The sequence below is a fragment of the Lepisma saccharinum genome, chromosome 23, assembly GCF_977018435.1.
Source record: "Lepisma saccharinum chromosome 23, izLepSacc3.1, whole genome shotgun sequence".
Lineage (NCBI taxonomy): Eukaryota > Metazoa > Arthropoda > Insecta > Zygentoma > Lepismatidae > Lepisma > Lepisma saccharinum.
The window spans coordinates 25781063-25806951 of NC_139251.1; the positions used below are offsets into that span (position 1 = coordinate 25781063).

Below are 25889 nucleotides of genomic sequence, written 5' to 3' on the forward strand. Positions count from 1 at the left end.
TGTTCGAAAGCATATCACTGTATCGTTCACTGTTTATTGTTGTCCCCTTTTCCACATAATGTTCCATAATTACCCCTTCCGAGTCCCAAAAAAGTGTGAGCATCACTTTTCCTGCAGAGTGTTGACGCTTGTATTTTTTTCACTGGAGATTCAATGTGTCTCCATCCATGCTCTGGCGCTTGCTCTCAGGTTCGAAGTGATGTATCCATGTTTTCTCCAGTGATGATTCGTTTCAAAAAGGCTTCACCTTCGTTAGCATGTATGTCCAATAATTGCTGACAGATTCTCACACGATTTCGCTTGTTCTCGTCAGTGAGTTCTTTAGGGACCCATCTCGCACAGACTTTATGAAAGTTGAGCCTGTTATGGATAATTTCATATGCAGAACCATGACTAACGTGCATATGTTTTGCCACTTCATCAACAGTCACTCGTCGGTTATTCAGAACCAGCTCACGGACTTGCTCAATGTTGTCATCAGTAGTGGATGTGGCTGGACGACCTGCTCTTTCCTCGTCCTTCACACTTGTTCGACCGCTTTTGAACTTTTCAATTCACTGGTAAACACTTTACAGCGGTAAACATTGTCACCGTATTGTGCTGAAAGTCTTCTATGGATTTCAGCTCCTGGTACACCTTCAGACCACAAAAAACGGATTACAGACCGCTGTTCTTCTGTGGTGCACACGGAGAGTATCGCAGCCATGTTTACTTGGCAACACTGCAGAGCGACCTGAAGTGATGACGCTGTAACCTGCTACAGGCGAAGACAACGATACTATCTATCGGCTTGCGAGCGCAGAAAGCTGTACAGCCAACCTACGGAAGAAAAAAAAAACATTGCATTTACTTTTTGACTAACCTAATATATTTTTATACTAAAATTTTACCTTGGTCAGCATTTCAATGTTTCATTTTTTGCCAATGTATCACGCCAGGATTGAAGGGGGCGCGGGCCTTCCATCTGAGAAGATCCACAGACCGAGAAATATAGAAATATTTTAAATGTCTCACATAATTAACCAAAGGAATGCAACTCCAGTTATTCTGTTTTGATTAACAAACGAAGGATCAGGTTGATTTCAACAACGATTTAAATCCCTTCAAACAAACAATTTATAGAATAATGTACATAAGAATTTTGTAGATATGAGGATCACTTTTGGTATAACGACATTAAACTTGTAATCATTTAATAGTGTTTATTAAGCTCTAAGAAACGAAAAGAAAGGAAACAAAATATTTGTACTGATGAGGTAAAGATCATACGAAAGGAAATGTAACTTCTAAAATGTAAACATACTTAATTCTCTTCATTTAAAATTCATTAATTCTTATAGGGAAAAATAGAAACATTTCGTGTAGAAAAATATATAAAATACTAATCATGTTAAGCAGTAAATAGTGTCAATGTCATTAAACTGTTAATAAGCTGATATTTTGCAAACTATCATAAAAAAATACCAAAATTCAGCTACAAAGAGTTTAAAAAATAGTTTTAAGTTTCAGTTATAGACTACATCCAGAATGTTTTATTTTCACTGGAAGAAAAGGTACTGATTATGGTTTCGTAAACACACTCAACAAACATTTACATAGTTGGTTCATACAGGTTGTCTCAAAAGTAATAGCGCAAATGGACGCAGGTGTAAGTACACGATAATAGAAGTAAAAAAGTCTCAGTAAACATGGGTCTGCAAACGAGCCGTTTTCGAGATATTCCCGAATGTGTGATTACAAGCCGACACTGACTTCATTGTTTGTAAACATCGTCGTAGTTGGTAAATGCTAATAATGTGTGCGAATGTGTGGTTAGAAGCCGTCACTGATTGCATTTTGTAAAGACTGAGTGCTTTACTCCTTGAGCGTTCCGAGGTTTGCTCTTTGTTAACAAAACAGAACATTTCCGAGAGGTGGCGTTGTAATCAAACAGGATGTATTCAATCAGATCTTACATGGAAGATTTTATCTTGCTCTGAACTAAGCCAAACCGATCTAATACATTTCAAAATGTTATTGAATGTTTCATGTCGATAATTTGACCAATGCATCAATTCTTGACGCTGATACGATATTTTCTGCAACTACCTCTTCTCTTCAGTCCCTTCTGTTCTTCTCTTCTCTTTCTCCTCTCACCTCATTCTGCTCGCTCTGCTTTTATCTCATATCGCCTTCCCTACTTTTCTCGCATCTTATCTCCATCCCACTCATCTCCACCTCGTTTCTCTTCTCCTGTCTTAGATTTCCGACTCCACTGCACTCTTCTCATCTTCTTTTCGTTCTCCTCTTTTTCTCTCCTTTACTTTACTCTCCACTCTCCTCTTCTTTTCGTTCTTCTCTTTTTCTCTCCTTTACTTTACTCTCCACTGTCCTCTCATCTCATCTTTGCTCCATTTTCCTCATATCTCCTAGAATCTTTTTCCATTTTCCTCACTACATCTCCTCTCCTCGTCTATCCTCTACTTTTCCTCTTCTCCTTTCGCTCTCTCTTTTTCCTCTCTTTTGTCACCTTTCGTTTTCTCTCACGTCTATGTTTTTATTTCTTTCGCGTATTTTATAAATATCTATTGTGCATGTGGCAACCCTGAAATTGAGCCTAACTCTACACGCAACCCACCAACGCCTTGTGTAAATTGGGTTGCCTAGTTTAAAATGTCGTTGTCCTAAAACTTTTGAGAGACACTGTACAAGGGCAATGTTACATTTATGTGAATAAAGAATATAGATTAAACCTAAATCACTTGTCACATTGTAATTTCGACCCTTTTGACTTTATTGAACGAAATATGACAAACAAATTGAATCTTTTCATTGTCGTTAGTAGGATGTGTGACAGAGTTTCAACATTTTTATTGAAAAAAAAAAACAGATGAATATTTCGATCTTAGCGTTCATTTGGAAAAATAACATTTGGAATATTTCCTTACACTGTGTTTACACTCTGTTAATAAAATCGTGAAGAATGTTAGTGAATTATGAAACATTAACACTGATTTAATAATCAAAATTACGAACATCGAAGCTTCACAAACACAAAAAATAGAATAACATTTCACATGAAACAATTTTATAGAATGTATTACACTTGTAGTTCATATTAACATAGCCAGGTAATAAAATGCTTTCTGTGTGAAAACATTTGTGTTTGAAACAAGTAATTATAATTTTTCATCAAGTTCTTATTACACATCGTACCCTTGTATTTGAATTCATAACATATTCGTATCTTCCATTAGCCTTCGATTAGCCTAAAGAAGCATAAAAGCGGAGTAAAATAAGAATGTAAATGTACACATGTATCAATTTGGCCCAGTTGTATAGCTTTCTTTCATTAAGCATACTTTGAAACAAAATTTGTGTAAATTATATGAATATTTTATCGAATGCTTTCATAACAGTTACACTAACAAACTGCTTTGGTAGACATGACCGTAATATTTTAAACGTTGACTAAATCTTGAAACAAATTATTTTGCAATCATAAGCAACAACGCATCTTAACGTTGTAATTCAGATATAGATAAATTATTTGATATTTCTAAAAAAACTGGTTGACAAAAGATTAAAATTGACCAAATCTAAGAGTATACTCGCATTCCGGACGCATGAAATCTTTACATCATGAACTATTTCTGTTATTTATTTATGAGTATGAAATCTTTGTTACTTAACTTGCATTTTTTCGTAGGAATCACATGGAATTGCCCTACACATTTCTAATTTTCAGGAACATCTTAAAGAAATGTGAACGTTACTCTTACCTTTTTCATCATAACTGTCCCTTCAATTGAGCACACAACACTTATACACCATACCTTTTGTACATTTAAGCATATTTACACGTCATGTAAACTCGAATACAGTTCATAAATTTTCATAATATTCCACATTCACTAAAAAGGTCCAACATTGATTCCCAAGAAGCAAATCAAACATGGCGGCTATCTCGCCTCCAGTTGCTGACGCTTAGTCACGTGACCAGATCAAGCCATCAGGCTTTCAGATAGAGAAGGTAATGGTCGGATCCGGTCTTAAGGCGAGGAGGGACAATTACGCACTAGAGTGCGCGTCAAATCTCCTGCATATGGCCTTGAACGACTGAACAGCACCAGCGAATCACGGACGTGCGGCGTTGCCTAGTTCAGAAGCTGTTTCACCTCGCTACTAAATCGTGTACCTGGCGCTCGGATATAAATAGATTATTTCAAGTGTCAGTAGTTCAACAGATGGAAAGATAATGAATTTGCGAGTATGTACGAAAAACAAGCGTGATTGTAGCTTATACCGTTTCCTCTGTAGAAGCAATGTTGTTATAAACGTATTTGCATTGTATCCTTTTTGCTCTCCCTTCGTTCCTGTTGCATTCTGAAACTTTCCGATTAGCTAAGGGAACAGGGCACGTTCGTTCCCAGTGATGGCAGAAGAAGTTGACGAAGAGGATACCGTCATTGTTCGTTTTTTTTTCATGTGTTTAGTGGGTGTGTGCAGCATGTCGTTGAGTAAACCAAGTGGTAGTGATGGCGAGAGAAGAGGGAAAAATACAGTGTTGTACGAAGCCAGGCACGACAGGTGATTTTTCAGGTGTACAATTTTTTTTAATAAAAGTGTTCGAGTGACGAACAAAGAAGTAAAATTGACTTTAAGAAGTGCCAGTATCTAACAGCTCAAGCGTGTGGTGTGAATCAAGCTACCGTTTCTCGGATATGTTCGGGGGCAAAACAATGTGGATCGGGGCCTGCTCCAATGTTTCAATAACCTAGACTAGAAAGCACGTTAACATACCGAAAAGATTGACAAATTTAGATGACTTTGAAAAAAGACGTAGTTCGTAGAACAGTCTTTGAAATTTACGATCTCGGCGAATTTTCTACTACCAAAAAGATAACGTACTCTTTACGGGACAAAATATCTTACAAAGGCTCTACAACTTCCACCTTGAGAATATTGAAAGAATTATGCAGTCCCTAATCAGGTATGTTCTTTTCTCCCATTAAGTTTATTATATGTTATATTATCTAATGTTCCGTGCTCTCCGTGACAAGGCGTTTCGCTCGACCACGCTGTCTCTTTCCGTGTGAGATTTCGACATGGCAGCGCTGCAGTGCGCTGCTATTGGCTATCGCCATATGCAGGAGATTTGACGCGCACTATAGTTGTACATTTATTTCAATATTGTTGGATTGGGCACTGCTATTTAAAAAAGGGTTTAGTATGCAAGAGAGTATGGATTTCTCTCCATGTTGCAAGTGCAAACTGTTTTGTAAGTTGATTAGTAAGCTAGACACGATGTTTGAAAAATATGATTAATAAATATTTACAGAATCCCATGTATTCCTTATGAGAAAAGAACTTCAACTTCAAATTACGGCTAATCAAATGGGAGTTTCGACATTTCCTTCTACTATGACATAGTTCAATATGTCCTTTTCCTTCCATGTACTTTTCTACGACATTGGATGTTTGACGAATAAAATAATGGTCCCAGAAACCTAATGCATTTCTCCTTGCCTCATACGGCCAGTGTTGCCAAGCCTGATATGCATAAAACAGCTACATTTCACCATTAATAGAGCTAAAGATGACTTTCAAGGAGCTACATTAACGAAGGCTGCATAAAGTGCCTCCTAGGGTAATCTTAGGTGTCAGAGAGGTGGAGGCACTGCTATTACCGTTAGCTTTAAAGTTATGGCAATTTATTCTTAGTTTTCACCGCCTAGATTTGGCGGCATTACCCATCTCAATAATCCAATGATGTTCGTATGAAATCGAAAATAAAGGATTCCCGGATAACAATATTGTCATCTTTACCTTAGCCACAGCGCTATATATAAAAATACCTGGGGAGGAAAGAGGAGGTGGGCGACGCAGCCTGTATATGAATATATATGAATATCACGTCACGTCATAGAAAAGGTTGGTGTTTATGGGCCGGACATCATGGTGGGCAGAGGGCGGGTGCCACAGTTCACAGTCAAACGAGTGCACGAAAGAGCCAGATCTGGCTCCAAAAGAGCGAAGTTAGCAACAGTAATCGGCAGCTGCCCCAGCGAGAAAGACCTATGGAAAATTGTCCCTCCTCGCCTTAAGGGACTGTGAGAGTAAATTTAGAGGCAAAATGACTGTAAATTAGGCCTTCTTGAAAAAAAAAAAAATTGCGTGTATTAAGGAAATTTTGGGGATGTGTGTCGATAAACCACTAGATGGTGTGACCACCACCACCCTCCGGAATCCACATAATGACGTAATTGTCAGTAACCAATCTCCAGACGAAAACAACATTATGTCTTCACCTTGGTAGAGAACCTGCCAGCTTCTCTCCGAGTTGAAGATGCGTATGATTTCAACATATCTTTCAATATGTCATAAGCGTTGGGCGCCAAGATAAACTGCTGGGTTTTTCCATGCGAGGAAAATTGTAACGCGATCCATTCTTATTCCGCGGTTCTGACAGTGTGGAAGAAAGATGCGGCACCATATGGTGCTGGCAAGGATGTGCCAGGCCAAGCGGCTAATTCTTCAGACCTGGTTGGGTTGGATACGGGGGAGGGTTTACGTCAGCAGTGTGTGTTCGTTGTGTTGCATCGAATCAACCTTTAGTAAAAATATCAACAGAGCTTCGTCTTGCATGATAATATCGCTCTACCTACATATAGCCCTTATTCTGTCCTATGCATTCTCTACATTCCTAGCTCCCTTGTCTTATATCAATCTATCTATGTTCTACTTTTCTCTTCTCTGTCTCTATCCAGCCATCTCCCTATATTACTTCCTGTTCTCCATTTTTCTATCCTCCTTTCTCATTCTGTTATTATGTTTCATCCCTTCTATGCCACTCTCTATTTACGTCCCCACTATCCTTGTACCTCTTCTGTTTTCCTCTCTTACTCTCTTTGTGTGCCTACGTGTCTATCTTTCTTTCTTTGTGTCCAGAATGTTTTATCTGCCTCTTTGTGTATCATGTATCTTTCCTTCATCTTGTCCTAATATTTTTTTTTGTAAGAGGATACCTTTTCCTATCTCTCCAGTCCTGCTCTTTCTCATTTTTGTGTCCTCTATCCTTGTAATTAAATCCCCTTTATTTTGTGCCTTAATCGTAGAGTACCCTCGCCTCTATGGGGACCCTCTGCTTTTCAATTTGTGTCTTCTCATCCTTATGCTCATATATTTCTTCTTGAAAGGTCTCTTGATCCTTGTAAACATCTTCCTCTCCTAGTATCACTCCTGTTTTCTGTTTATTTCTTCTCATCTTTGTACCATCTTTCCCAGTATTCCCAAATTTTCTCTTCGACACCCTCACTTTTTGCTCTTTCCTTACTTGTTTATTCCCTATTTTCTGTCTTTTTGTTCCCTAATCTTTGTGCTCGTCTTTCTCTCCTTTCATTTCCCCTATTATATTTTCTATTTTTATCCCTTCATCTTTGTGTATCTACATTTCCTTGTATCGACCCTATTTTTGTATCCATATTTTTTTCTCCTTTTATCTCTTTGTGTCCATTTTCTCCTTCCTTTCTCATATTCTCTCTCTCTTTGTATCCAACTTTATCCGTTGCGAGCACCCCTGTTTTCATTGTCCCCTTCATCTTTGTACCAATCTTTCTCTCCTATTTCCCTCTACTCACTTCGCCATACACACTCTCTCCCTCTGTCTTTCTCTCTTATACTCTTCTTGCTTCCCTTCCCAATTTCCTTCCTCTTTATCTCTTTTCTTCATCCTCCTCGTACCCTCTGCCTTATTTCACCACACTCAACAGAGTTCTGAGGACATCCGACCGACTTGCTCATTCCGTACCTGTCAACGCCTGCTTACGCACGAGTGTACGCGTGTGTGTGCGTTACGAGAGACGACACAGGGAGGCGAATTGTGTCAGAGTCAGACGAAACATCCGGCGACCCCCGTGCCCGCTGACAGCGCATTGGAAAGTCTCCCAGGAAACCGATTTAAGTCTTTACACGTCGAGGGACCCAACTGGAGGACAGCTTCTTATTTAGAAAACAATAAAAAAAGGAAGGAAGCTTTATTTTTTTCAGCTTACGCAAACTCTCGCTCGTCACAATTTGTCGTAGGGGTCGGTAGCCCCCAAAGGGAGCAAGGTTGAAGTTTGGAAAGAATAGATACATGTTCCTTCCATCAAGGCCATATGAACCTCTATTTTTGGAAATGTAAAAAGGCATTCAACTTCATGTAAACAACAAAATGAATCAATCTGGAAATTATAATCATTTTCAATTTCATTAAGCTGTAAATGTTTGTGAATGAATATAATTTGCACATTTCACCAACAAAAATAATTAGCATCTGTAACAGACAAATGAAGTCCAACTTTGCTACACTTTTAAAGCGTCACACTCGTAACACATTCTCGTCAATCCTTTTCATGCATTCTGATAATGTCATCACGCTCACCTCCGTGGTGGAGTGGTTAGCACAGCACGCTATGACGTCAGGGATCCCTGGTTAGAATCCTGGCCTGCGAATGGGTCTTGCTTCCAAGTACCCTCTCATCAATTACGGGTCTTCCTGATGACGTAGTGGTAACGTCGTTGCTTTGCAATCAAGGGTTCCCTGGTTCGATACCCGGTGGAGGCACAAAGTGGTTCGAATCCCACTTTAAACTGTAGGTCCAGTCCCAATTAGCCTATATATATGAATAAAGGTGGACTTAAACAAAACTCAACTGAAACTCGTTTCATCATATCATTACTCATCTTCATCTTCGCTATTAGCCTAAAGTGGTACAAAGCGAACTGAAATACACCAAATCAATCAAGCTTTTTTTCATTTGTTAGCAAACACCACAATACTTCAAAATTCTACACAAACAGGTCATTATGAACATTCTAATACTATTTAATGTCCAGAATTTTGATGTGTAAATGTCACACACAGAACGTTAGTACAGCGCCTAGAATAACGTAGTGTGGAAAACGGCATGCTTCTGCGCTCTCAGGCTGCTTCCACTCGAAAATGATCCGCTAGAGGCGCTGGTGTTGACCCCGGTGCTTGGTGTTCGACTGCTTATAATGGAAGTAAATGGAGTTTTCGCTGCAACGTCTGATTCTTTTACATTAAGCATTTCTATGAATGTGATAATTGCTATGATATTTGGTACAGTGGTCGCGAAGATATTAACGAACATTCTAGACAGTCGACCACGTCCTGTTATCGTCATACTTTCGTTAATAATACGGGAGAAAAAATACGCGTGGAATGTTCTTGGCAACTAAATTTTTGTGTATGAATTAGGTTCATTATTATTATTATTATCATCATCATAATTTCTTTTAAAGATATACACACTGAAGCATTTGTATTTTTGATATTTACTGTCTCTTTTCTTCCGCTTTAAACTAATCGCGGCGATGATGATAATGATGATTGCATGAAACGACAAGGTGAACCCCACAAAACTTTCTTAGTGCCATCGACATGAGTGTAAGGAAACTTTCAGACCAATGGGACAAGCGACACGGGATGTTCACACTGTCACACTAGTGACACACACTTCCAGACTGTAAAACAGCATTCGTTGCACATGAGGGTCCAAACAGCAAACGACACGTTCATATGGCGTATTCGCGTGCTACTTGTTACTTCGGTTGGAAAGCTCTTTAAAGGAAGGGTCCTGAGACCGAAGCGACGGGCTACAGGGGGAGTTCCCAACTAAGTGACAAGCGACATGGTGCCTTCAGTCTATTAGCAAGCGTTGCTTGCGAACAACAGATAGGCGACACGATAAACTGCACATTACAACAACAGATCTAGGCAACACGATAAGCCACACGTGTCGCTTTGTCGCTTCTGCGTCGCTCAAACTGGGCCATTTCCTCAATAGCTTGCAACATGTTGCCGTGGTTTGTTGTTCGCGCATACGCGATGCAATGAGTGTCTTGCTTTAGTGAGATTGCGCACCAAAGCGACAAGCGGCACGCGCCACTTATCGCTTGAGGATTTCACCAACCGAACGCTGGCCTGTCCTTCCCGTCATGCCGCTACGATGTGAAATGTTGCTCTTGATTGGCTCCTTTCCAAGCAACATGTGTCACTTCGGTATGAAAGTTGCCTTGGACCGAATGACCCGTGTCGCTTCGGTGTGAAATCCTCGTATCGTTTGTCGCGTGTCGCTTTGGTGTAAAATCTCCTTGAGGAAACGGTGCAGTCAGAGCTTTTGTCCCTACGGTTCGAAAGGCTGCATTGATTTCCGACTGCTCGCTTTCAAGCGACATTTGTGGTTTGTCGCCTCGGTATGAAATATCTCTCAGGATACTATTTATATTGTAATAACATAGAAAAATAAAATCTAATACACAGTCCAAGACCTGACGTCCGGATTCACATTGCGATGTTTCTTCTTGTGTTACGCATGCTATTTATTTATTAATTTTATTTTACTTTTCTTTCCAAATTAATGCCATTTCGTGACTGCAAATCACTCCACAAATATAACTGTTTCCATCAATTCACTTACCGCCTTTCTAGAGAAACAAATCTACACAATATATTCCAAAAACTAACTAAGCCGCATTACTTTCATAACAAAATTAGCACCTGGGTCGATCGCACTGCCATCTACTTGTCATCGTCTCGGGGAACCAGTTTCTTGGGTCGTTTTCCACACTACGTTATTCAAGGCGCTGTAACGCTAGTATGCTCCAAAAACAGTTTAGACCGCTTTCAGAATTTATGAATAAAATGTCAGTTATTTTTCTGTTTCCTACATCTTCCTTTCAATAGCATTATTATTATTTTTTTTACATTTCTCATTGTTGTTTTCCTTAGGAGGCACTGTAGTTCAGTCAGTAGCACCGGCGTACGCAGAGGGAGAGCTGAAAGGGCTGCAGCTCCCTCCGAAATGTTTGTAAACAGTGAAGAATTCGAGAAAAACCAAAGTAGTAAATGCAAACTCGCCTTACAATGACCACCGACGGCAATTTTTGAGAGTGGAAAGTTTTAGGGTGGCCATCCGACTGCTACAGGTTCGACTCCTGGGGTGGGTGATAGGTGGGGATTTTCCCAACAATATCTCTTCATAAAGAGACTAAGCGGGTATCTCGGGGCAATCCAAAACGAAATGATCTCCAAGAAGAAAAACACTACAACTGAAAGCAATTATTGCCAACGTTCTGGTGCAGATACTTATATCGAAATTCCCTTTATACACACCCAGAGAAAGATCAGGGTTGTCCGATATACAGGGTGTTTCCGGGTTGATGATACAAACTTCCAGGAACGATGGAGAAGGGCACATGTATCAATTTGAGATAAGGAACCCTGGTCGAAAGTTATAAGCGAAAATCGGCGTATGAAGTTGTAATACTTTTATTACCTGCACAAGTTTCACAAGCTGAGGGGGGTCCTGTTCCGTGGCCAGCTCGGTCACCTGATCTCACCCACTTGATTTCTTTTGTGGGGTCATGTGAAAAGTCTTGTGTACGAGACACCTGTCGAGACTGAAGAGGATCTCCTGGCAAGAATTCTCGCTGCCAGTGACATTGTCCGAACGACCTCGGGGTTGTTCCAACGGGTATATCAGGACTTCGTGGGACGATGATGTCATGCCTGCAGGGAAGCTTTGAACAGCTTATGAAACTTGTGCAGGTAATAATAGTATTACATCTTCATACATCTTCGCTTATAACTTTCGACTAAGTCGTTTCTGGACCAGGGTTCCTTATCTAAAATTGATACATGTGCCCTTCTCCATCATCCCTGAAAGTCTGTATCATCAGCCCGGAAACACTCTGTATTTACTACATAGCTCGCTTGACGTAAATTTCGGTTGGTGCCGTAGGTCCGGCCTTTGCTTTTGTACCGCCACCATCAACACCGTTTGCGATTTGGTGCTGTTGTCCATTTCAAGGTTCGGATGTTGAGACGAATGGAGCAGCTGCGAATTCCAATACAGGACGGGAGATGTATCGGTTTCTCTCGTCCATTAGCGACGCTTTCCATTGGAATGTCTGAAGAAAGACCAGTGTTTTGGTCTAGCAGTGTTTCAGCGCCTGATGCATCGAGGGCAAGGCCGTTTAAATCTGTGTATTGCGAATACCTGACCACAGGATTCAATCCCAACGAAAACCTTCGACGTGAGTAATCCCTATTTACGAGAACACATTCGTTAGGCTACCAGAAGGTTGGTGAAGGCCTGGAGAAATATTGCTAGCTTGAACACTTCAGAAAAATACAGTCCATTATTAAATAAACCGATCAACTGAATATTTTATTATAAAAAATGGATAGTAAATTGAATTTCTTTCAAGGGTGTTCCCAATGTTTCTGTATCACTTTCCTTCCTAAAAACATAAAGGTAGCGTACGTAGGAATAAAATTCCTGTGGTGGCCTATCACCACTCCCCCCTCCTTGGGATGCGAGTTCAGACATGACACTCATGCCAATGACAGTGTATAATTGGTTGGTAATGGTGGTAATTTTTGTAATTATATTACTATGTAACTGCACCTACATGAACAGAAAAGCATTGATGCAAAATTAACATATTTTATCAGGTTTAGTGAATTTTGTGTGCAACATGCAAAAATTCATTTTTGTTTTTATTGCTGATGGTAATTGTAATTATTATATAACGGAACCTTTATGAACAACAAAGGAAGCAGTTATTCAATAACAAAATCGTTTCTTGAATTTTAGTGATAAAAAATGTTTGGGCCTTTGGGCCCCCTCAGGTAAGCATGGCTCAAGCAAGCTAGAGTTAATTAAGCATATTATAGGGCTTTCTAAAGATTGAACGTGACAATATCTGTATCGTTTTTATTAATATCAGAGACTGTTAATAGCAGAAAACGTCTTAATACCAGATCACCATCAAATCTACTACACCTTCTACTGACCGCTGACACGGCAGCTATTTTTATCTGCCAATCGTCTTGAAGAGAAACATCGATTGCCTTGTAGCAATGTTGCCAAGTGTAATCCTGGCTTTGCTTATTGCCAATTTCCTTGCCCTGTCATCGATAATGTAAACTATCCGTGCGCTAAAATTATAATATCACCGATTTATATGCAAGACAAATTACGAAACTATACAGAAATATGTCTTATTACGAGAAAATTCAAAAATTATGTTGTAAAAACGCGAAATTGGTAAAATATGTCAAAATGTTCATCATCAAGTTCGTCTATTTCGGCTGATTTTTATCAGATACGCAAGGATCTCCCTCCACTACAGCAGCCAGCCCACGAGAAGATCCCCAAACGAAGGGCTCGGGGGTAAAGGGAAGGACCGGTCCATTTTCAGAATTTAGGGGTAGCAGAAAGTCTTCCGCTGCGGTCTAGTGTCCTTTTGGAAGTGCGTAGGGGTTGATTTGTGTCAATTACACAGAGCGTGTCTGCGGCAACAGGTTGCTGCTTTTTGTTTTTGATTCAGTGTCCAGAATACTTTTGAATTGCTTATCCTGTGCATTATATAGACTGTATTTCAAAGAATTTCAAAAATAATATACGGGAAGGACTTTAGGCTACTAGATGACAAACTTTAAAAAAGAGGACATATTAAGCTAACTTTCGACGTAGATGCAGCACTTCGAACACACCGTTTGTGCTTACTGGTGGTTTGGTGAGCTTATAGATCACACATCCCTGAAAACATTTTTATACCTTTTCCGTATAACTAATAATAGGCCTCATTATAGGTAAATGTCTGAATATTCTACTATTTAATCACTATGCCCGTAATATTATACGGTTGTGAAACTTGGTCTCTTACTTTAAAAGAATAACATAAATTGACCTTTTGCCTCGGAGTTGTTTCTTCCAGGTCTAAAGTCAGGAAACAGTTTTTATAAGTCGTCACTAAAAACACATTTGCGTTTCGGAATGGTTCGGATCGCTGATCGACGGAACTTCACTTCTGTATGAGTACAGCAGTTAAAATTACTGCATATTACTGAATTCTGTAATGGAACTCAAACCAAAGGAATCCGCCGCGTATCGCATATTCTTACCTATTGCTAGAAACTTGCTGCTCACCACGAGCCGCGGTAGTTGTCGCAAATGCTTTGAAATCAACACCTCACACTGGAAGAGGCAACAACAGAAGAGACTCAATTCTCTTCGTTGGAAGAAAAATTTCTTATCTTTGCGCTTCCAACTGAGAGTGTTTTATTTCTTTACTTTGAAACTGAAAACGGAAACATTATTAACAATTATTTACAAATAACATTTTGTTACTAATCTTGAAGTTAAGCAGTTTTCTTTATCCCAGAAAAAGAGGATATTTCCTAATTTGCCTAAAACTCGCCCCGATCATTTTTAGGACCCGAAAAAGGGGTTTTGTCCGGGTAAAACAGGACGTCTGGTAACCCTAAACGACTTGCGTCGTTGCACCGTTTACAGCAGGCCCAGGTGTGTTTCTCACTCAGGGTGCACTCCCCCAACCCTAACAGTGGATTCGCCTGTCGCTACGTCACTGCACTTCCGTTGGGGATCATCTTCTGAGCGGTGAGCTGTATTCGATCTTATGCCAAATAAAAAAATATGTTAACAAAATCCCTGGTCCTAGTTAATGACGTCATGGGTCTTCGACGTCACTTGTATCACAAGCGGTACGGTGTTCAAAAACTGTACGTAAATAAAACAGCATTGTAATTATAACACCATTAAACCTTGTTTCCATGATTATGAAAAACTAAATTATCTGACCAAGGCAGTAATTTATTTTATTAAAAACAAACGTAACATTTCAACCTTCTAGCAAGGTCTTCTTCAGACTCTCTATCAAGTAAAAATGTAACAAGATACAAAAACAGGGCATTATATACACACAAAAATTACTCCCTCCAGACTATTAGAAAGTTGTTCTGGAACATTCTAGCAGGTGGCTTTCCCTTGTCAACTGTAGTTTCCCCTAAAAGGCTAAACATATTTACTTCCAAATAGAATGTGGTTGAGCTTTATATCTCACGCTCTTTTTCCTTCATTTTTCTTCATTCTCCTCTCCTCTTTCTCTCTTGTCCTTTCCAGTCTTTCTAACACCTTCTTCCATTCTTTGTTTAACTTCAGGCCCCCGTTCCAGTTCATTGTGTCTTCTTCACCTTTCTTCTCTATTTCCTTGGATTCCTTCCATTTTCTCACTAGCATTCTCTTCTCCCTTCCTATCTGCTTAGCCTCATCCCACTCTATGTCATGGCCTGTTTCTCTCGTGTGTTTAAATATCGCATTTCTCTCTCTCTTAAGTCGTACATCATCCCTATGTTGTTCCAACCTGTCTTTCAGCCTCTTTTTCGTTTCTCCTATGTACACACTCTGGCATTCTGAGTCTGAAGAAGACCTTGCTAGAAGGTTGTAACGTTACGTTTAGTTTATGTATTTAATAAAATAAATTACTGCCTTGGTCAGCATATTTAGTTTTTCAGCATTGTAAATGTAACAAAAACTTGTGACGATTTCAAAATATGATGTTTCTCTAACAGTGTTTCCATATCCTATCGTTCCAGGCCAGATGTTCCTGATGGATCGCTTCTTCGACGGAGAGTTCATGCTGTTTGGGCTAAGAGTCATCCAGTTCATGGACGACGACCAAGAAAACAGGACAGACCCCATGATCTACGTGTTCCCCCGGATGACGAAATGCACCTTCCACAAGTTCGGTTCCTCGGGTGAAGTAGAGAGACACGACGCGGTGTGCATCCTCCCCCTGAACGTTGTGAACGAGAAGATCTACATCTTCCTTTGGTTCTGGTTCCTCCTGCTTGGGTTCCTCACCACCTCGGTGGTCGTGTACAGGGTGGTGATCATCCTCAGCCCCCGGATAAGGGCCTACCTCCTCTACCTGAGGTTCAGGCTCATCAAGCGTGACGTCATAGACACGATCGTGAGGAAGTCCAAGATGGGTGACTGGTTCCTGCTCTACATGTTGGGTCAGAACGTGGACTCTATAATCTTTAAAGAGGTGATGCACGAGCTTGCCAAGAAGTTGGGTCACACGGGGAGGGAGTTCGAAGCGTGATGACATGACCCGTGTTGCTCCAGAGGTGGAGATCTAGCAACAATGGTGAGTTGGATGTTGTAGAATTATATTGTTGGTATTCAGTATTGTTTCAAGTGGTGGTGTCTCCCATTCAATTCTAAATGACCGCTAAAGTGTGGTCAGATTATAGCAGGAACGTCTCCAGCTGACTACGCAAGTTTGGCTAGCGAGCCTACCAACAGGTTAGAGCACGAGCGGGAGAGTTAGGGATAGGTGTTGGGCTAAGATAACGTCATCAGCTCACGTCTTGATTGGAGGATCCGGGAGATACAACTCGTTCCCAAGCTGCAAATGCAGAACAATCAGAAAAGAGGAATTGTAGCTTTCTTTGCGATGTGATTTCAACAAGTGCTCTCGGGTTACTAGCCAGGTTAAATAGTCGTTAGCTTCCAACGTTTCGACGCATACATTGCTCTCATCATCAGGGGATGTAAAAATGGAGATCAGCGTAGGGTAAATACAATGACTATGATGGGGCTGTCTTCCTATTGGCTCGCTGTGGATCCTGGTGTTCTCATTGGCTAGTGTCGTGTTTTTACGGAGGATTGGGTTCCAGGTGTGACTGAGCGAGCCAATAGGAAGACAGCGTCCAAGCTCCGCCCCATCGTAGTCACATATTTACCCTACACTGATCTCCATTTTTACATCCCCTGATGATGAGAACAATGTATGCGCTCGAAACGTTGGAAGCTAACGACTATTTAACCTGGCTGGTAAAACCCGAAAACACTTGTTCGAATGAGACAAGTTACGCAAATAATCTCACTCAACCTAACCAGCTAGCTAGCGAGCTTACCTTCAATGTAAAGCGTTAACGATAGGTGCTGAGTAGAGATGACGTCAGCAGCTCGCTTCTTGATTGAGGATTCGGAAGTTAAGACTCGCTTCCAAGCTGCCAATGCAAAACTAGAGATGCTACGAACATATTCGCACTCTATCTGATACCTTGGTTTGGTATCAAGATTTTTTTTTTTTTAATAATGCACTACACTCATGCAACAGGGAGTTAGGCGCCACATACGTAGCAAACCTGAAAACCTTTGACCTCCTGAAACTGTGAAAGTATAAGGCTCAGAGATAGGGGGAACGTGATGCTTTCCGCCAGTGAAAAAATTCTCATAAAACATCTCCAGCATTAGGATAATTTGAATAGGCACTTAATCTGCTGTCTTTCACGGCACCCCTTGTACATGTTTTTACGTTACAATCTCAGGGGGGAGGAAGTGCTATCCTGCCCCCCCTCCTGCGGGCGATCTTGATTGTTTCTTCCTAGGTCAAAGCTACAAGTACACTATCTACCAAAAAGTAATTGGGCACGTGTACAAAATGGTTGTCTGGTGGTGCGAACCCTGTTAGAACCTCGTGGAGACACCTCTTGCTGCTATAACAGCAGCCACCCTGTCAGGCATGCTCTCGACTAGTTTGTGGAGGACGTCCATTGGAATGCGTCGCCATTCCTCTTGCAAGATCTCGCTCGGTTGGACAATGGAATTTGGCCGCATCTCCCGAGACCCCACCCGCCAGTCCAATGCCTCCCGAAGGTGTTCTTTTGGATTGAGATGAGGACTCTGTGCAAGCCAGACCAATCGGTGAACATTGTTGTCGGCATACCACTGCATTGTAGCCTCCGAAACATGCCATCTAACATTGTCATCCTGGAAGTAACAGGGGTCCATTCCGTAAAAACGCCACAAGGTTGGGAGCATTTCATTGTCTAGTATTGTACAGTATGCCTGTGAGTTCATTGTGCCACGAACAACCACCAGTGGTCCCACTAAATGATACTAAATGATTCAAATTAGATACTAAATTAACCACCATCATAGGTGCCAAATTACTTTTTGGTAGATAGTGTATTTCTTTGAGATCCTTGTGGGTGGATGACATGGAATGACCACTTGGTATATCTGAAGAAGTGAAATAGTACAGCAACCTCCGTCTCGTCTTGATTATTACAATGTCATATCGTTCTCGTCTCAGATCTCGAAGTAAAATCGAGATGAGGCGAAGACTCGTCTCGCTTCGATACTAACCCTGAGGGCCGTTAACCCGAATGCGAAGTCCAAATGCATAAAGCCTTTGAAAATGTTTTTAAAAATAAAATCTTTCAAAACCAGGAAATACGAAACAGCTCTTGTCCACATACTACAATAGAGAGAGATAAAAAAGTAAAGATAAACACAGCATCATTGGCTCGAAAACCAAACTCTGCGAGTGTAGACACAGAACAAGGCCCCACTCAAACACCTGCGCTCATCTTCCTTCGGCGATGACGGACGAACCTTATTCACAATTCTATTTTGGCTGCTCGTGTAATCAACCATCACTCACAGGCTTATTGGGTCAAAGTCGCAGGGATTCCAAGACTACAAAACCAGCTTTGAGAGGGAAAGATAATTTACCCACTCGTTCCATGTAAACACCTAAATATACCACTACCATACCATCCAGGTGAAGACAGAATCGCGTTCTGCACCTTGGGTCTGGCGGGATCTGAAAAACGACCGAGTATCGAACATCTCACGGTCTTGCAGGTGATTGATTGATTAATATCGTTTATTTTACTTCGCTTTTTCTACTTTTTGCTAATCGCGACGATGATGATGAGTTTGTTACGTGATAATCATCAGTTGTGGTAATCAAAACTTCCTGTTTCAACTTAATAAAAAGGTTTATTGTTTGTAAACGATTTTTTAAAAAAATAGAAACGAATACATACATCGATCTTGTTCTAAATATTTCCATATTACAATTATCGTTTTGCTATACTCTTTAGAGCTTGATAAATCTCTCAGTTTAATAATGTTCCCAGGTTAGTCTATTTGTCGATCTGATACTAGTTGCCTGTGACATCTTAATTTGACAAATTAAAAAACGAACAAAAGCAATATTTCAACTAAATAACAAACAACTACAATGTCATGTATATATCAGTGGTTCCCAAACTGTGCGCCGCGGCGCCCTGGGCCACCGTGGCAGGCTTACAGGGGCGTTGCGAAATGTTCCCAATATTTTCACTGAAGACACTTCCAAATATGTGCTTATTTAGTACTTCTTACCCATAAAATGTTTCTGAATTTGAAATATATGTTTATTTCTTAACTTAAGGCAAGCAACCTAACTGAGCGTTGCAAGTGTTAGATAGGTTCAGTCCCGATTAGCCTTACTGTGCATAAAGTGGACTTAAAACACCAACTCAATCAATCAAGTAAGTTTTAGATAGGCCTACATTCTGGCTTGGGGGCCGCGGCAAAAAAAATTGAAACACTAAGGGCGCCGTGAAACGAAAAGGTTTGGGAACCCCTTGTGTAGGGCATTACAAGTTATGATGAAGAGACACTCCCAAGGAACACTCATATCCAGGCCAGCATTCGAACCCTGGACCGCTGGGGTCTTAGAGCGCCTTACTAACCACTCCACCACGGAGGGCGGCACAGGCTTGCGTGTGATAGCCACTTCTAAGATGCGTCGCCAGCGGACAGGCGACGGTGGGCTACAACCAACCCAAATTGCTTAAAGGTTCACAATTTTATAGTGGAGGAAGATTTGATTTGACATCATTTTTGTTATTTAGCGTCGCTTTTCTGTTACTTTTGGCTAATCGCGACGACGAGGATGAGTGATGATATGGTGAAGGAACACTCACAAGGAGCACCAAGGTCTGGATTCGAAACTGGCATCGTAGAGCACTTTTGCTAACCAATACGCCACGGAGATGGAGCGTAAAGTCCCAGTCCTCAACAGAACGCCACTCTACTTCAAAGAAAGTTCCGAAAGATCAGTCCCTCCCAAACAACCATTATGTCAAGTCCACGTGAAGCCCAGTATATCCTCCCCTCAAACCTTTCCCACCAATAGCGTCCGTTTTAGGAACTGGCTGTACTTGTCAAGTCCACGTGGAGTAAAGGAGATGTTGCCAATTCAGTTTCATTAGATATTTCCAAACGTGAGGTTGCGGTTATCTCTGGTAGGATGTGTTATTGTGTTGTGCTATTTTTATACAATGTGAAGACCTTCGTCGCAGTTCGTGTTGGATGTCTAAACACTGCAGGCAAAAGCGACAACAGCGCTTCTCAGAAAACAAGTGCTGTTTCGAAACTAGATAACGCATCAGGCCGGCTTCCTCTCGAGCTATGTCAAAGATACCGAACTGGCATTCCAATCAGGACTTAAACCATACACACGCACACACATTTCGACTGTGGCGCAACAGTCCCTTTAGAGCAGGATCTGCGATGTGGCTTCTCCATTTGGTGATGCGTGGTCAGCCTATAGAATCCCATCGCTGCTGTTTCCTGGCTTTCCAGAACAGGGTCCGCTACATTCACTGACAAGTACTTTCCCGACTGTCTCACCGGAGGTGCGTATATACAATTTTTCTAATGTTTTTATATTAAATAGGCATTTTAAATTTTCCAATTGAATTGACAACTGCGAAAAAATATATAGTAATTAAAAGCAGAGCATCGAATACAAGTTTTGTTGATCTTAAATCTTAACCACCACTGATCTTGGGATAGTGAAATTTAACTCCATGTAGTCCTGTTCGAGCAACTGCCTCCATAGAGGGCGCTGCAAGTCGAAAAGTGTGAAAGTTTGCTCTAAGGCCCGCTTTAGACGAAAGCATTTTAATTAGCATTCACTTTTCTTAACATTTATGCCATGACATAAATGCTGTCATGTAAAGTTAAAAATGTTATGGCATTTCAGATGCCATGGCATATTTCATGGCATTTCTCAAGGATAGGTTCCGTCCTATTTCCGTAGCATTATTCGTAGCGTAACCAATCAGAAGCGACCTCTAGGTCACGAGTGCAGTTGTAATGGCGGCCGCGTGAGACGTAAACAATCACTTCACATTTTTAAAAGCCGATAACTATTCAACCGAGAGGAATAACGTTTCGGGTCAAACGTTATTAGGTACAAAACAATGGCGCTGCTTAAATACATACTTTACAACGTATACTGTACACGTATGGAAGAATATTTTAGTTGTTTCAAATGTAAACACCGTGCACTCAGCATAGATGGTGTAACTCGACGTGCCTTTCGTGCTGTATGTATTATACATTCTAATCGCAAAAGGTAGCCGAAATGTTCCATGAAATGTTACCGTGTAAAATACTATCTGCTATAAGATTTTTGGAAGCATTTCCATAGCATTTATGCTAGCAAAAATTTTAAAGGAAATGCTTTCATCTAAAACCGGCCTAAGTCAACTTCATGCTCGGATGGGCTAATATAGACTGGACCTACAGTTTAAAGTGAAAGTTTAAGTCCACTTTATGATTAGACGCGCTAAAGTGATATGTGAACCACAATAATAAGCCTCCACCCCTTGATTACAACGGCACTGGAGAGGTATATCAGTACGCATGCGTTCAAAAAAGGCGGGAGATTATGTAACGTTAACCGTGTATTACAGACAAAACACACACAACTACGCTCAAGCAAATATTGTTATCAAATAAGTGATCAAAGAGTCAACGGGACTGATTACTGGGCAAAGAGCATGCACAGGGGTTTCATTATGTTCTTCTAGCGCGCACCCTTTATGTTCACACATTCTCAATACGTTATCGCGTGTATTTGACTTCGGGTGGAGTCAGACATTGTTGATTCTTAAATATTATCGCTTGTACGCTTCCGTGGCTGGGAATGAAAACTAGGAGGGGACTAGTTCGTTGGAGCATTGGATTGCGGTAAAACTTGATATACGAGGCCATGGGTTTGATTGATTTAGTTTATTTTACTTCGCTTTTCTGCCTCATTTTGGCTAATCGCAAAGATAAGGATGAGTTTTGCTATGCTGAAACTGATGAATGGACACTCACAAAGATCACCCATGCCCAGACTCGTAGCGCGCTATGCTAACCACTCCGCCACGGAGGGCGACTCACGTTCATCGAGCCAAGACAAACTCTCTAAAAAAAATCTGGAAACAGTCAGAGTTGACTAAAAAAGGGATTTCGTCTACGTCGGTGGGGGTTCCTGCGTCATCGCCCCCCACCCAGGCACCTCCAAGCAAGCATCCAGCTGTTTACCAAGGATGGGTCCTTTCCCTCGAAGAAATCTTTCTCCCTTCGTTCCTTTCTCGAACGTTAAGTTTCCCGCCTGTATCCAAATAACCTTCTCTTCTCAGTGTTGCCACATGAAGGGAATTCCCCCTTTCGCAGGGAAATTTATTCAGAGAGGGAAATTTCAGAGTAATTTGAAGACTTCAGATTCAATATTAGCACAGACTATACGGCAAGCATAGCTTCCAGTTACATATCAATAATTTTCTGCTGTTCTTTCATATTTCCATTGCTTTGAGTATATAAGCCTATATATATATATATGTCTATTTATATTTCTATTTTGTCTATTATGTATGTTACCCTTCACTTCGATCAATAGGGACGATTATCCGGCCCCAGTGGCGGAGTGGCAAGGGTCCCTGGTTCGAATCTCGGCCTGTGCATGGATGTTTGTGAGTGTCCATTCATCAATTTCATCATGTCATTACTCCTCCTCATAGTCGCGATTAGATAGAATTTAACGATTGATTGGGTTTCTTTTACTTCGCTTGTTGTGCCACTTTTTGGCTAATTTGCGAGGATGGGGATGAGTGATGATACAATGAAATTGATGCATTGACACTCATAAACATCCATGCGCAGGCCGGGATTCGAACCCGGAACCCCTGGCGTCGTAGCGCAATGTGATAACCACTCCGCCACGGGGGCCGGCTAATCGCGAAGAATGATTGATTGATTTGGTGTTCTAAGTTCACTTCATGCACAGTAAGGCTAATCGGGACTGGACCTACAGTTTAAAGTGGGATCCGAACCACTATGTGCCTAAACCGGGAATCAAACCCGGGACCCTTTGATTACAAGGTGAGAGCGCTACCACTGGACCATCGGGGAGTTTACTCTATTCGAAAAGATGAGGATGAGTGATGATATGATGAAGAGACACTCACAAAAAACGCCCAGGGAGGGATTCGAACCCAGGACCCTAGCGTCGTAGCGCGCTGTGCAAACCTCCCCGCCACGGAGTCCGGCTTAAATAAAAATGGACGAAAAGCAGCGGTAACAAAAACATATCTAATAAAATAGCGACGACGATGATGCATGATTAATTTATGAAATACGTGATGGAACAAACATGCCTCACTAGCAGTGGCGTGACCAGGATTTTCAAAAGGGGCGTTATGTATAGCTACTTTTTTAGTAGCCAGTCCTCATTTTGCCATAATTTCGTGCCTTTGGCATTCTTTTCGGGAATACTGGGGTTTATAACCCCGCAACCCCCCCCCCCCTTTGACACGCCACTGCTGACTAGTATTCGAAATTGAGACATCTGGCGGGGTGGATAGGAAGCTCATTATGTATAAGCATGTATGTTACTAATTTAGCATTTTTCAAACATACGAATATGGTTCTACAAAAATGCTACTGCTGCCAATAACACTCCTCATAATAATAAATCATTATGAGTCGTAGTGGTAACAGTAATATATTAATTTATCATTATTGTTATTGTGTGATTTCTTCAGATGAGAGGGGCAAAATGGAAATTTTTCCTTTACAAAGGGAAATTTTGTCAGGTTATGGCAACACTGCCTGTTGCTCCGTGTGTCTGCTTAGGCTCTACCGAGCGAAGATCTTTCAAGACCAAAGTTTATTTTGGAACCCAAGTTCCTGTATTTTCTTCTCACCAATTATTTCTGCGTTATTTGCGTCCCGGAAAGTTCAACATTTCTCTGATTGCTTGTGGTTTCTTACCCTCAACCTGACCCTTCTTGAAAGACAAAGATAAATGATACGTTTCCAGAGCGATCCAAAGATACACGCTTTCTGCAACATCCAGATCACTCACTTGGTGGCAATGGTCTTCGGTAAACGGAAGTGGATGGTTGTTTCACTTCCGGTTGTTAAGGTCATGTCCTCCTATTGAGATGGAACGGACTGTATTTTAAGATGAAGATGTACGCGGGAGATGGAGACTTGTTTTCCAAGAGCCTCGTATAGTCTCGTGCTACAGAATGTAGCTCTTTCCATATCCATATTGTCGAGGTGTGGTATGCATGGTGACAGTAACACTGTGTGAAGATAAGGGTACCCAATAACCTTCGGTCGGTAGCATGTATGCCAAGGATCCGCAGGAACAGGCAGAAACAGTGACGGTACTGGAGGGAAATTTCCATTTAGCTTCATCCTCCAACTTTGTATTTTTCGTTCTCTTCTTCTACCTGTTTCTATCTATTTTTATTTCCTCTTCTGCTTCTTTATTTTCCCCCGTTTCTCTTTGTTTCTTCCTGCGTTTTTCTCCTGTCTCTATATTCCTCCCTCCAGCCTTCTTTCTTCGTATTTTCACAGTTTCTCTTAATCTTCCATTTTCCTCTCTTTCTGTTTCTCTTCATCTTCCTTGCTTCCTCTTTTTCTGTTTGTCTTCATCTTAATTTCTTCCACTATTTCTCAGTTTCTTTCTTCCTTGCTTCCTTTTTTCCGTTTGTCTTCATCTCCCTTTCTTCTACTATTTCTCTGTTTTTATTCATCTTTCTTGCTTCCTCTTTTTCCGTTTGTCTTCATCTTCCGTTCTTCCATTATTTCTCAGTTTCTTTTAATCTTCCTTACATCCTCTTTTTCCGTTTGCCTTCATCATCCTTTCTTCCACTATTTCTGTTTCTTTTCATCTTCCTTGCTTCCTCTTTTTCCGTTTGTCTTCATCTTCATTTCTTCCACTATTTCTCTGTTTCTTTTCATCTTCCTTGCTTCTTCTTTTTCCGTTTCTCTCCATTTTTCTACCTTCCACTTTTTCTCTGTCTCTTCTACTTTCATCTACTTTTGCATCTTTTGTCTTGCTTCTATTTTCTACTTGCTTCTCTTCTCCTCTTTTTGCTGTTCTCTCGCTCTCTTTTATATGTAGCTCTTCATATTCCTCTTTCCTATGTGTTTCTCTTCAGCTGCCTTCCTTCTTCCTTTACTATTTTCTCTGTTTCTCGTCATTTTCCTTTCAATCTCTTTCTTCGCATTTCTTCTTTCTTCTCTGTTCTTCGTACTTCCTCTTTTTCTGTGTGTCTCTTTATCTTTATTCCTCTTTCCCTCTCTCTGTGTTTCGCATCTATCTTCCTCCGTATTTTTCTTTCATTTTTTCTCCTTTGTAACTTGCGTCCTCTGGTTCTTCCCTCTTTTAATCTATTGCTTGATTTCTTTCTACATTTTCTTCTGTTTTTCTACCTCTATCAGTTTGTATCTCTAGTTCTTTATTTCCCCCACATTTGTTAACCTATCTTTATGAGAGAGAGAGATTGTATCCTCCCATAAATGATTCAGAATCTCATTCGACCACCCACACCCACCGGTAGCGAACGTCCTTGGCGTGGTGAACTATACTAGTGTTGACTAAGACAATAGCTCATAAAAATTCACCAACCAGTAATCGTATGTCTAAACTGTTTGTTTCTCTGCTAGCCCGAACATCGTTTAAATTTATAATAATTTCCGCCATCTGCTCTGAAGGACGGGCTGCATTCCGAGCTAGAGTGCTAATGGCGTCTATATTGGGACCCATTTCTCTGTTAGGGTGTTGGTCAATAGGACAAGCCACGTGGTTAGAGATTGCGTGGTCACATGGCTTTGTGTGGGAGTTGACGGTCTATTCCGAGTCCACTAATAGGGGGAATCATCTTCTCCTGCAGTGGTGTTCGCGAGATGTGGTTGTTTAAGATGCTACAGACTTGGTACTGGGCAACTGGCTGGACCTCCCAGATGATAACGTCGTCGCCTTGTAATCTAGGTATCTCGGGTTCGATACTCCACGGAAGCGCATAGTGGTTCGGTTCACGCTTTAAACTCTAGGTCTGGTCCTGATTAGCCTCTCTTGGTTTGAGTTGATGTTTTAAGTCCACTTTGTGC

General features: G+C 41.0%; 1 protein-coding gene across 2 annotated transcripts in view; it reads left to right on the top strand.

Moving 5' to 3' along the window:
- Nucleotides 1-25889, top strand: part of shakB (Innexin family member shaking B) — a 165394-nt gene that overhangs the window by 80882 nt on the left and 58623 nt on the right. For both annotated transcript variants that reach the window (XM_083110086.1, XM_083110085.1), the window contains exon 3: nt 15452-16008. In XM_083110086.1, coding sequence (XP_082966212.1) covers nt 15452-15963 — 512 coding nt within the window. In that variant the 3' untranslated portion in view covers nt 15964-16008. The remainder of the gene's footprint in view (nt 1-15451; nt 16009-25889) is intronic.